A 12,745-nucleotide genomic window follows, 5' to 3' on the forward strand; every position below is an offset into this window, starting at 1 on the left:
TGGGTGGTCATAGATTCCCTCACTATTTAGCTTAACTCATAAAATTTGCATCTTAATATCAGGATTATACAGCCATTCTGACATTGGCTTTCAAATTGCTTACATCAACATCGATGGATTGAAGAGATCATAATGTATGCAGCTAATATTGTGATGTCTGGTGACAGATCGTCCTAATGGCCAACAGCATAGAAGGGGTGCATTCAAATAGCCTTTTTTTAAATGGGTCCTTGAGAGATTATCTCACAAGATTATTTTATCTGGTAGCTGAAACCCCTGTAAATCAACTGATTTCACTACTGGAAGCTATAGCTGGGCACACATTCACTTCAGTAGGATGCACATGTCAACTCCTCCTATGCATAAGTAAGTGACTGTTTGGAGCTAGAATGGTACCTATATACTGTATATACAGTAATATATATATATATATATATATATATATATATATATATATATATATATATAACAATTCCTTGAAAAAAGCAATAAAAGTATTGTTTGAAGAGGAACTGGAATAATAATAATGAAGAAACAATCATAACTCCAAGCTAATGTAAAAAAATATTCTATCTTAAAGAAGCACTCCCATCAGTGTTTTCACCCTCATACTTTATAGCAATAATCATATTATATAACACTGTGTACTGTCAAGCAGTGACCAGTGTTATATGTGTGGGTCGCTATGTATCCCCCAGGATGTGTACAGAAGCTTATTGAGGCTGCTGGAGTGTATTGCAGTCACAGGCATAACTGTGATTGCAGTGCAAAATAAAAGTAAGAGTTGGTCTTGGGCAAGCTATTTGCCTATTTGCCTAAGGCAGATTTAAGAAAACCCACCATGGGCTTTTATATTTGAAGCGGACTACAGGATGGTAGTTCTGCGGTCCATTTCCTCCCTGCCAGGTCTTACAAGTGGCCCATGTCCAGAGGTTCCTTGTAAAAAAAAACCTGCAGCGAAGGGTTGGGGGTGTCATTCTTGTTTTGTAAACCTGCAGAGCTGGAGGCTCTGCAGAACGTCAACCTGTGTGAAGCAATATGGAGCCAAGCGGAGCCAAAAGGCCTGGCACCCCTCAGAGTACACGGTGGTGCAGTCACCCACGGCAACCAGTCTCGGATACGCACTGTCTTGTTCCTGGCTGCAATCCGGAGGATACCGTGTGCTGTTTATGTTGTGAGTTACATACATACATTAAACTACATTTACTTTGAACTTTCCTGGGTCACTGACTTATCACTGCACAGTGTGGACACCGCTGCACTACATTTGGTTGGAGAATACAGGCAATATGAACTAAGGCATACCCCAAAGCATGTTGGTTATTAGGCCTGCAACGCTGCAGCCCAAGCCTGCTGACAACATGGAGGAAATACTAAGACAGTTGGCCATCTATGAAGCACAACAGCAGAAGTTGCAGGAGTTTCAGCAGCAGCAGCTACAGCAGCAGCAGATTGCGGCTCTGCGAGAGATGTCCTCCCCAGTGACTACCGTCCGTGTGGAGGCCCGGTATAAAGTGCGGTCAACACTGAGGAAGATGAGTCCTGAGGACGATTTGGAGGCTTTCCACACCATGTTTGAACGTACAGCGGAGCCGGAGTGCCTGCCGATGACCCAGGGGCTGAAGTGGTGGCCCCCTTCCTCATGGGACATGCCAAGAAGGCCTACCTGCACCTCAGTCGGAACGATGCACTGGACTATGAGAAGCTGAGAGGTGAGATCCTTGCCCGATAGGGTGTTAATACCTATGTGCGGGCTCAGTGGGTGTACCAGTGGTCTTTTGCGGAGTCTCGTCCCCCCAGGTCTCAGGCATATGACTTGCTGCAGCTGGTAAAAAAATGGCTCCAGCCTGAGACCTTAACCCCTTTCCAGATGGTGGAGAGAGTGTAGTGGTCGACCAGCAGCCATACAGCATTGTGTGGGGCAAGTGGACCCGGGCACTCTGGACCCTGTGGTGGGACTGATTGAACAGTGTATGGCCACTCTGGACTTTATAAGGAACACTGCTCCACTTCGGCTGTCACGTCGGGCCCAGCCCAGTTGCCTGGGAAAAGTCCACGACCCTCTACTGGGGCCAATCAGGACCGAGCCCATACTGAGGGGGTAACCCGAAGTGAGAGTGACAACAGACCCGTTTCCCCTAAATTGGCCCCAAGGTCCAGTTGTGCCGCAGCTATCAAGTGTTGGCGATGCCAAGGGCCTGGACATATGGCTGCCAACTGCCCCTTGAAAGCTGAACCCATGTACTGTGGGTATACATGCTGTGTGACTGTATGCCCAGCCAGTCTGCACCGCCACTACAGGCACTGCGAGCCCCAACTGTGCCAGATGCTCATCAATGGGTACCAAACGGAGGGTCTCTTGGACACGGGGAGCTTAGTGACTCTGGTCCATATGCCCCTTGTTGCTGAGGACAACCCCACTGGACGGAAATTGGGGGTGGTGTGTCTCCATGGGGAACTCTGAGAGTACCCAACAGCGGAGGTTATATTTTCCACACCGTGTGGAGAAACCAAACATGTGGTGGGAGTGGTGAAGACTCGTCCATATGAAACTGTGTTGGGAAGAGACTTGCCCCTATTTTGGTCCTTGTGGGAGACCAGGGTTAACCCTCCCAAGATAAAGGTTATTCCGAGCACGGAACCCGAAGAACCCGAGTCAGGGATACCTGCCCGATAGGTTTTCCCAAGAGGTATTAGCAGAAGAGGTCGAGGAGACCCCACCGATCCCTGAGCTGGAAGTGTCCCCTGGTAGGTTCGGGATAGCTCAGCTCCAGGATCCCACCCTGGCCCAAAAGAAAGGGTGATAGAGATTAATGGAGTGGCTCAGCAACCAGGTGCCGAGGCAGTTTTTCCCCCCACATGGCTATCCACCAGATACTCTGTCAGAGTTTGAGCCGAGTGTCATCTGAGTGTGATCCGAGATTATCTCACATGAAAGAATCGCAGCACAGCTGCAGAGAAGACGGATGACTTAATTCCTCCATTGACTATGTGCGAGTGTACATTGGACTGCACTCGGATGTCATCCAAGTGCAGTCCGATGTTGCCCTTGTTCCCATAGACTTGTATGGGTGCGCATCGTCTGAATATCAGAGTCACATGAAACATGCTCCGATTGTTTTCTCATGCCAAATCGGCATGAGAAAACAATCGCAGATCTGCACTGCCCCATAGTATAACATTGGGCTGAGTGCTATCTGATAAACATCACAGATCTGCACTGCCTCATAGTTTAATATTGGGTCCAGTGCTATCTGAGAAAACATCACAGATCAGCACTGCCCCATAGTATAATATTGGGCCCAGTGCTATCTGAGAAAACATCACAGATCAGCATTGCCCCATAGTATAACATTGGGCTGAGTGCTATCTGATAAACATTACAGATCTGCACTGCCCCATAGTATAACATTGGCCTGAGTGCTATCTGATAAACATTACAGATCTGCACTGCCCCATAGAATAACATTGGGCTGAGTGCTATCTGATAAACATCACAGATCTGCACTGCCTCATAGTATAACATTGGACCGAGTGCTATCTGATAAACATCACAGATTTGCACTGCCCCATAGTATAACATTAGGCTCAGTACTATCTGATGCATCACACATCTGCACTGCCCCATAGTGTAACATTGGGCCAAGTGCTATATGATCACATCACAGATCTGCACTGCCCCAACAGGGCCGGCTTTAGGGGCAGGCAGACCAGGCAGCCGCTCCTCCATTAGACCCCAGCCAGTGGCCACATTGGGGCCCCTGAGTAAGCTGCCCCCTCCCTGCATCGCACATTCAACTTATCGGCATCATAGATGCCGATAAAGTTGAAAGCAGTGATGGAGGAGAGAGCGTCATGTGATGCTCCCTCTCCCATTACTCCCTCCCTGCCTGTGACTCAGCGTGTTTCAGCAGTGGGGCTGGTGAGATGATGAGACGCTCTGCAGAAGTCAGAGCAGAAGGGGGACAAGGAGAAGAGTTAAGTATTGTGTGTCTGTGTCTGCATTATAGTGTGTGTAATATGTATGTTTGTGTGTGTGAATGTGTGTGTGTCTGCATTATAGTGTGTGTGTTGGGACTGCACTATACTGTGTGTGGGGGACTGCACTATTCTGTGTGTCTGTGGGGGGCTGCACTATAATGTAATAATGTGTGTATGGGGGGCTGCATTATACTGTGTGTGGGGGGCTACATTATACTGTGTGTGGGGGCCTGCACTATAGTGTTTGTGGGGGGCTGCATTATACTCTGAGTGGGCTGCTTTATACTCTGAGGGGCTGCATTATACTGTGTGTGTGGGGCTGCATTATACTCTTAGGGAGCTTCATTATACTGTGTGGGGGCTGCACTAAACTGTGTGTGGGGGACTGCACTATACTTTGTGTGTTTGTGGGGGGGCTGCATTATGCTGTGTGTAGGGCTGCATTATATGTTGAGGGGGCTGCTTTATATTCTGAGGGTACTGCATTATACTCTGAGGTTGGTGCTTTATACTCTGGGGGCTGCATTATACTGTGTGTGTGGGGGGATGCATTATACTGTGTGGGGGCTGAACTATACTGTGTGTTCATGGGGGAGCTGAATTATATTGTGTAGGGATGGGGCCTGCATTATACTGTGTGCGAGGGGCTGCATTTTACTGTGTGTGTTGGGGGGTTGCATTACACTGTGTGTGAAGAGGGCTGCACTATACTGTGTGTATTTGTGGGGGTGGGGCCTGCATTATACTGTGTGCCTGGGGCTGCATTATACTCTGAGGGGGGCTGCATTATACTCTGAGGAGGGCTGCAGTATACTCTATGGGGGGCTGCAGTATACTCTATGGGGGGCTGCAGTATATTCTGAGGGGGCTGAATTATACTCTATGAAGGACCATGGGGAGTGCATTTTACTATATGTACTATATGGGACCTGCATTATATCGAGGACTATCTGTACCAATCATTCTTCCTCAGCCGGAGTAAGGGTAGGTGCACATGGTCAGTAAACGATGCGGGTTGGACATTGCATACTTATGTAGCGGCCAGATGTTATAGCATAGTGGATGGGATTTCAAGACATCTCATGCCCACTATGCATACACTGACCACAGCTTACCTGCAGAGACGGACATGTGGCGCGTCTTTCCAGACTGCAGGTTGTCAATTTATCTTTATTTGTCTCTGCAAGATAAATTTCACTCGTACAATGTATTGGACGCAGTGAATCTGCACGGTTCAATGAACACATGCAGATTCACCTGCGTTCAATAGCCGGCAGGGGACATATGCTGCGTCCAAAGCGCTGCCAATTACTGAACGTGTGCACATACCCTAAAGAGGCCAGGAAACAAGCGTCGAATGACTTCAATATTGTCGATCAAACCTGCGTATAACAACAGTCTAATGTGTATAGGAGCCCTGAACAATCGATTTTCTAGGGCGGTAAAGGATACGGCATGTCCGATTAGTCCAATAAACTCAGCACAGAATGCTGGACCTAAAACAATATGGTATTAATTGGGAAACATTAATTTTAGGACTTGGCATTTTTCAGTTCTGTAAATTAGCTGTATTTAAATCAATTTATAAAACTAATGGAGTTGAAAAAACCTGTCCCACAAAGGATACAGTTACAATCTTGAAAGAAAATGTTTAATGCAGGGTAATGTAATATCAGGGAAAAGTCATACGGACTCATTAGAACATGCTCCAAGGAAACATTGGATTAAAAGTCATAAATAGAGATTCAAAAATTGATCCAACTAATTTGAGATATACGTCCGAGTTTCCATCAGTTCCCCCATTAGCACACACTGAATTGATTTTCTTAGTTTGTGATTCACATTTTGGAAATCGAAATGGAGACGATTTCTCTACTGTATTCTACTGGTCATATCACGTGAATAGAACACATTGATCTGCACTTATTTCAGTGACAAAACTAAACAGGAACTACTTGACCTCCATAAAGTAATGACACAATTTTTCATTTTGGTAATGTATTTTTTTGCGGGGCAAAAACAAACTTCATGCAGATGCAGCACAATGACTTCCAGAAAGGAGTGGCTGGTCACAATACCATCATGCTGGAGAAATGTGGTGAGGTTGGAGGACATCACAGCAGCCGCAGGGTGAGCCCATAGCAGCCAATTATTTCTTTATTTTACTCACTTACATAGCACCATTAATTCCTCAGCGCTTTACAAACATTATTGGCTCTGTCCCCATTGGGGCTCACAGTCTAGTCCCTATCAGTGTGTCTTTGGAGTGTGGGAGGAAACCGGAGAACCTGGAGGAAACCCACACAAACACGGGGAGAACATACCAGCTCCTTACAGGTGTTGTCCTTGGTGGGATTCAAACCCAGGACCACAGAGCTGAAAGGGTGCAGTGCTAACCACTGAGCCACTGTGCTGCCCTAATTACAGCTAGATATCCAACATAGGAGCAAGAATCAAAGACGATCCTGAGTTGTGTGTAATTTACAAGGAGAGAGAGTGAAATGTCTTCTTTGCTCAATGCCCAACATTTGTATTTGCTATGTGTCAGCCCTAAAGGTTGGTCAATGGCAGACCTCCTGCATTATTCTGTTACAGCCCCGTGAACTATCTTTTGCTCCTAGATTCAGTCCTGACCTCACTAGTAATTAGGTGGGACGCCATTACTTTGTTTACTTCCAACTCTACATGTACATGTCTACTTCTGGCCGTATTGTGAGCTTGCTTATACGTGCCCACCTAAGATTTACTGTGTGGGGCATCTAAAGAATACCTCATAACACTTAGACAGGGGGAAGAAATGTAGGATTATCATATTCAAAAGCTTATGAAAGGCTACTAAAAGGCTATCTGTGGAGTGGTCAGCAGAAAGCAATGCGATGTCGGCTCCGCTGTTCCTGGTGGATTACATTGTTGCATCATGGGTCTGCTGCAGCCAATCAGCGATCGTTCATTGGCTGTAACTAATCAATATTTAATCCAAACAGACATCTCTCCTAACTTAATAGTAAAGGCTGCAGCCAATCAGATCCGTGACACAACAATGTCAAGTGATCCACAAGGAAAAGCAGCGCTGACATCACTGGAATGGCGCCTCTGCCAGAAGTGAGAATCTACTCTTAAATGAGGCCCTGGAGTGATTAAGTTAAGGTTGTCCAGTAGTGGACAGCACATTTAATGTCCAATTAGGAATTTTTTTTACCTTAACCCTAGTCATTGATCAGAATCAGACTGCATAGTATACAACAAATGTATGTGATTAGAATCAAAATAAATTAGAAAATGCAGTTCATCTTCCATTAAATGTTATAACATGCTGAAACTAAAGCAAGTAAATACCCTATACAAACGCGTCCTAACTTGCTGATTTCGGCAGAACCAACTAATCATATGATGTATATGAGGCATCCTGACTTTCCCACAAGAATTAAGTTGCTGCCAATGGAATCTGGCAGTGGCTTTTTCCTCTCTCCCTGTTGAAAACAGATGAGTGCTTGCCCAAGCCTAACTGTTAAAAGACAAATACTATTCATGTACAAGTGATGCAAAATACTTTCTTACATGAAACATCATTTTGAGGGGTAGTAGCGGCTTGGTTGACACTCTCCTATTAGGGCATTCATATTATATATGTCCTTAAAAGGGTTGTCTGGTGTTGTGATACAAGTCTGCAAGCACTCAGGATGACATCTCGTTGCCGAAATCTGAATCTGAGCATGCGCCGCCCGTAGCGGCCATTTTCTTGGAGGCCACCGCATCGCAGCAATGGAACTGCAGGGGCCTCCAGTCTTTGGCAAAATGCCGGCAGAGCCCACCTGCAGCACAGAGCGCCGCTGCCCCAGCACAGAGCGCCGCCGCCCCAGCACAGAGCGCCGCCGCCCCAGCACATAGAGTGCCACCACCACAACACAGCACCGCCGCCACAGCACAGAGCACTGCCGCCACAGCACAGAGCACCGCTGCAGCCCCAGCACAGAGCACCGCTGCAGCCCCAGCACAGAGCACTGCCACCACAGCACAAAGCGCTGCCGCACCAGCCTGGGATGGGATTTCCCAGAGGCCATCACACCAGCCTGGACCACTGAACAATCCCTGTGACCACTCCCGCACCTGTGCCTATCTCCCCCCCGGTAAGCTGAATTCGGACTGAAAGACGGACCCCCATTTGACACATTATTTTTTTTCCCTATTTTCCTTTTGGGTGCATCTTATGGTCCGGTGCGTCTTATAGTCCGAAAAATACAGTAATCTGAAATGCAAATGATTAAGCTCGCTGCACTAGAATATTCAGCATTTGTCAAAGTTCTCATTATGTTACATACACAATGCCTTGAGAAAGTATTCATACCCCTGAACTTTTCCACATTTTTCAAGCTATATCCATAAACTTAAATGTCTTTTATGTGATATGAAAGTCAAATAAAGCAATGCATATTTACCTCAAAGTATAGGTGTCCAGGAGTGGTGGGCACCTGGACACCTATATTTTGAGGTAAATATGCATTGCTTTATTTGACTTTCTGTCATTTATTACCTGTGTTTGACAGCATTTATAGGACCTATGGTCTGAATCATGTCACAGTGTGTCTTATTTTTGTCTCTGCTATCTAAAGGGATATTTTGTGGTATCTTGATAAAATTGTTTTATTTTATTTCATTATATTTATAGCACATGCACTTTATTTATACTACACATGATATATATAGACTCATTATATCCCTTTGGAAGCAGATAATTTATATTAATATTGTGGTGTTGTCTACATACTGCTTTGCCAGGTGTCACACCCCTTTTTCTGTTCCTGTTTTTATGTATTCCCTCTTGTGCCATACCTATTGGACAATTTATATTACTATTATTGTGTATTTTTTAAATTGTTTAATAAAAATGTATTTTAACCCATTTGGGAATGGTTATCCTTTTTCGGTGTTTAATTATTTAAAAATACAAATCCGAAAATTGTGAAGTGCATTTTTCATTCAGCCCCCTGATTCAATACTTTGTAGGATCACCTTTTGCTGCAATTACTGCTGCAAGTCTTTTGGGGTCTGTCTCTACCAGCTTTAGAGGCTGCAATTGTTGCCCATTCTTCTTTGCAGACTAGCTCTAGCTCAGTGGGATTGGATGGAAAGCGTCTGTGAACAGTAATTTTCAAGTCTTGTCACAGATGCCAAATGGAATTTTTACTTTGACTTGGCCATTCACACACATGAATATGCTTTGATCTGAACCATTCCATTATAGGTCTGGCAGTATGTTTAGGGTTATTGTCCTGCTGGAAGTAGAACCTACATCCGGGTCTCAAGTCTTTTGCATCCTCTAACTGGTTTTCCTCCAGGATTGCCCTGTGTTAGCTACATCCATCTTCCCATCAACTCTTACCAGCTTCCCTGTTCCTGCTGGAGAAAACCATCCCCACAGCATGACGCTGCCATCGCCATGTTTAACGGTGGGGAATGGTGTTTCAGGGTGATGTGCAGAGTTAGTTTTTCACCACATATTGCATTTTGCATTTAGCCTAAAAAGTTCTACTTTGGTCTCATCTGACCAGAGCACCTTCTTCCATATGCTATCTGTGGCACCTACATTACTTTTTGTATACTGCAAACGGGACTTCTTATGGCTTGCTTTCAAAAATGGCCTTCTTCTTGACACTTTTCCCCAATGGCAAGATTGTGGAACATATACTAATAAACTAATAGTTGTCCTGTGGACAGATTCTCCCACATGAGCAGTGGATCTCTGCAGTTCATCCAGAGTGACAATGGACCTCTTGGCTGCTTCTCTAATTAGTGCTCTCCTTGCTTGAGTTTAAATAGATGGCCATGCCTTGGGAGCTTTGCAGTTCTGCAGTACTTGTTCCATTTTTGGATGATGGACTGAACAGTGCTCCATGAAATGTTCAGAACATGGGCTATTTTTTATAACCTAACACTTCTTTCCTCTTCTCCACAACTTTATCCCTGACCTGTCTGTTGGGTTCCTTTGTTTTCATGATGCTTGATCCCTAATCTTCTCAAACAGAAGATATGACAGCTGTAGTGATACTGAGAATAAATTACACACAGTTGGACTCAATTTTGTAATTATGTGACTTATGAAGGCAATTGGTTACTCAAGATTTTATTCAGGGGTATCAGACTACAGGGAACTGAATGTCAATGCACATCACAATGTTCAGATTTATATTTTTTAAATAATTAGAAAACCATGTGTTATTTCCTTTACACTTCACACATACTTGCCACTTTGTGTTCATATATCACATAAAATCCCAATAAAATACATTTAAGTTTGTGGGTATAATGTGAAAAAAATGTGGAAAACTTCTTGGGGTATGAATACTTTTTCAAGGCACTGTACATAAACACTCAGATAGGTCAAGTAGACACCTGCTTGTAGACATTGTCTTTCATACTTCTACAGCAGTTTTACAGATAACATTTTAAAGCACTGAAATGCATTCATGTATTCAGGATGAGTAATAAATCTCTTGCATTGGTATAAGAATATGAAGCCATAGCCAGAGATGACAAGTACATCTGTGCTGGGACTCGTACACATTTGCTACTCACCAGTATCCTGTCTTCTAGCTTTCTTGGTCTGGTCTCTAGTTGCACTCTCTGGAGACGAAACTCTCCTCCAGCCCGGCTCAGCAGCTGTCTAATGCTGTCTGGGGAGACAATGTGAGACAATCCAGTGAGCATATTAATACTTTAGAATGGAAAAGGGAAAAATAGCAGTAAATCTGAGCTATAATATGATATCTGCCCGGCTACAGATAGTAAGCCTTGTATATAGCTAGGTGGGAACCATTCCAATGCTACAGAAAAGCAGTACATGCAGAAGACGTGCAGTGTATATGCTACAGTAAGATGGAAAATGGCTAATGTGGACGCTACCAGCAACAGTTGTATTCCCACAAATGGGTGAACACAGCAGACAAGTTAATATGTTTCGTAATTAACAATGCCATTATAAATCAGACACATACCATCTAGTTATTCCTAATGTACATAATACGGAGGCCGACACTCAACACAATCCTTATAGCAATGCTCCATAGACAGATCAATAGATAGATAGATAGATAATAGACAGATGATATAAAATAGATAATTGATAGATGATATATAATGGATAGATCGATAGATAGATAGATAGATAGATAGATAGATAGATAGATAGATAGATAGATATAGATAGATAGATAGATAGATAGATAGATAATAGACAGATGATATAAAATAGATAATTGATAGATGATATATAATAGATAGATAGATAGATAGATAGATAGATAGATAGATAGATAGATAGATAGATAGGACAGGGGGCACTCTGAAGAGGTGTGGATAATACTAACAAGTACCAGTCTATAAAAAAACAAACGACCGTTGAGTGTCAAATTTAGTGGAGTACTTTAACAAGTGCTAAGGTTTGGACCTTTTATTTAAAAAAATATATATATATCTATATACATCTAAATGTAAGACAAGGATAATCATAGAACATAGTGATAATCATATGTACTGTGAGACTGATAAGCTACATAAAGGGACACAAAAAAAGAATATACAATATACAAGGTAATGAAAAATATACATGAATGGACGATGGTGATGGATAGATAGATAATAGATAGATATGGGATATATAGATAGATAATAGATAGATATGGAATATATTGATAAATGATAGATAGATACTGTAGATAGATAGATAGATAGATAGGTAGGTAGGTAGGTAGATAGATAGATAGATAGATAGATAGATAGATAGATAGATAGATAGATAGATAGATAGATATTCCAGTCTCACCTTGCAGTGCTCTGCAGGGCTCCATACACAGCTGGTTCATGGCTGCTGCATTTCTTGCTCTGTCATAACATCAGCTGCATGCAGCCCCTGTGAGCGGACCTGTGTAGTTTTCTATATAGTGTACCGGCTGTATATATTAGGATGTATTATATCTGTAGGGAAATATATGACTGTCTGTGTTGTGTCCTCCCGGTGAGGATCACGCAGTGTATGGACACAACAGTTTTGTGCTGGCACCCATGTACACCCACTCTACACTATGCCCCTATATGAAGCATATGCTGTCTGTGGAATGGGTGTGCTGTCCCCCGCTTGCCTGTATGGATCACTTGGTGGTCCGCTGGCTTCTATGCCTTCTTGTCTGTCTCTCTCAGTCTCTCACTCTGGATGTTGTGATAAAGGCAGCAGATCCAGCAGCAGAACTGCGTATGTGAGAGCTTGAGAGGGAGAGAGACAGACAGAGTCTGTGCTGCTGGTGTGTGATGGTGAGAGGAAGATAGATGGAGAGGGAGAGTGTGTGTAAGATAGGGAGGCAGTGAAAAGAAGGGAAGCAGCGAGAGATGGGGGTGGCACATTGTGCCATTTAACTGCTTCTGCTTTTCTGAAGGAAAGCAGCTTTGGGGAATATGTACTTGTGTGGTAATATGGCTTTAAATACAAGGCTCTGTCAGAAAATCCTATAACATTTTTGTGGTGCAGATGTGTAGATTTCTCATTTTCGGCGCTATGGTTTATTTAACTGCACAGGCCAAAATCACTACAGGAATCGGCAAAATATATAGGCTTGTAAAAGAACAATAGACACTCATAAACTATAGGTAAAGGGAAACAGCAACAGTAGCTCACGTACGTGAGATTAGGTAGATAATAGATAGATAATAGATCCAGTGAAGGAAATAAGTATTTGATCCCTTGCTGATTTTGTAAGTTTTCCCACTGACAAAG

At 43.6% G+C, this 12,745-nt stretch overlaps 1 protein-coding gene across 6 annotated transcripts in view; it reads right to left on the reverse strand.

The window, feature by feature from the left end:
* CARMIL3 (capping protein regulator and myosin 1 linker 3) overlaps positions 1-12,284 on the reverse strand; it is a 130,528-nt gene extending 118,244 nt beyond the window's left edge. For 5 of the 6 annotated variants that reach the window (XR_013224181.1, XM_077299213.1, XM_077299202.1 and 2 more), the window contains exons 1-2: positions 11,801-12,281; positions 10,555-10,652 (exon numbers count right to left, since the gene is read on the reverse strand). Coding sequence is in view for 5 of the 6 variants with exons in the window: in XM_077299213.1 (XP_077155328.1) it covers positions 10,555-10,652; positions 11,801-11,840 (138 nt within the window). In the remaining variant the exon portion in view is untranslated. Of the gene's footprint in view, positions 1-10,554; positions 10,653-11,800 lie in introns of all 6 variants that reach the window. The other variant, XM_077299197.1, reaches the window with a different exon arrangement.
* Positions 12,285-12,745: the final 461 nt, after the last annotated feature.

The sequence above is a fragment of the Ranitomeya variabilis genome, chromosome 1 (assembly GCF_051348905.1).
Source record: "Ranitomeya variabilis isolate aRanVar5 chromosome 1, aRanVar5.hap1, whole genome shotgun sequence".
In the NCBI taxonomy this organism is placed as follows: Eukaryota; Metazoa; Chordata; class Amphibia; order Anura; family Dendrobatidae; genus Ranitomeya; species Ranitomeya variabilis.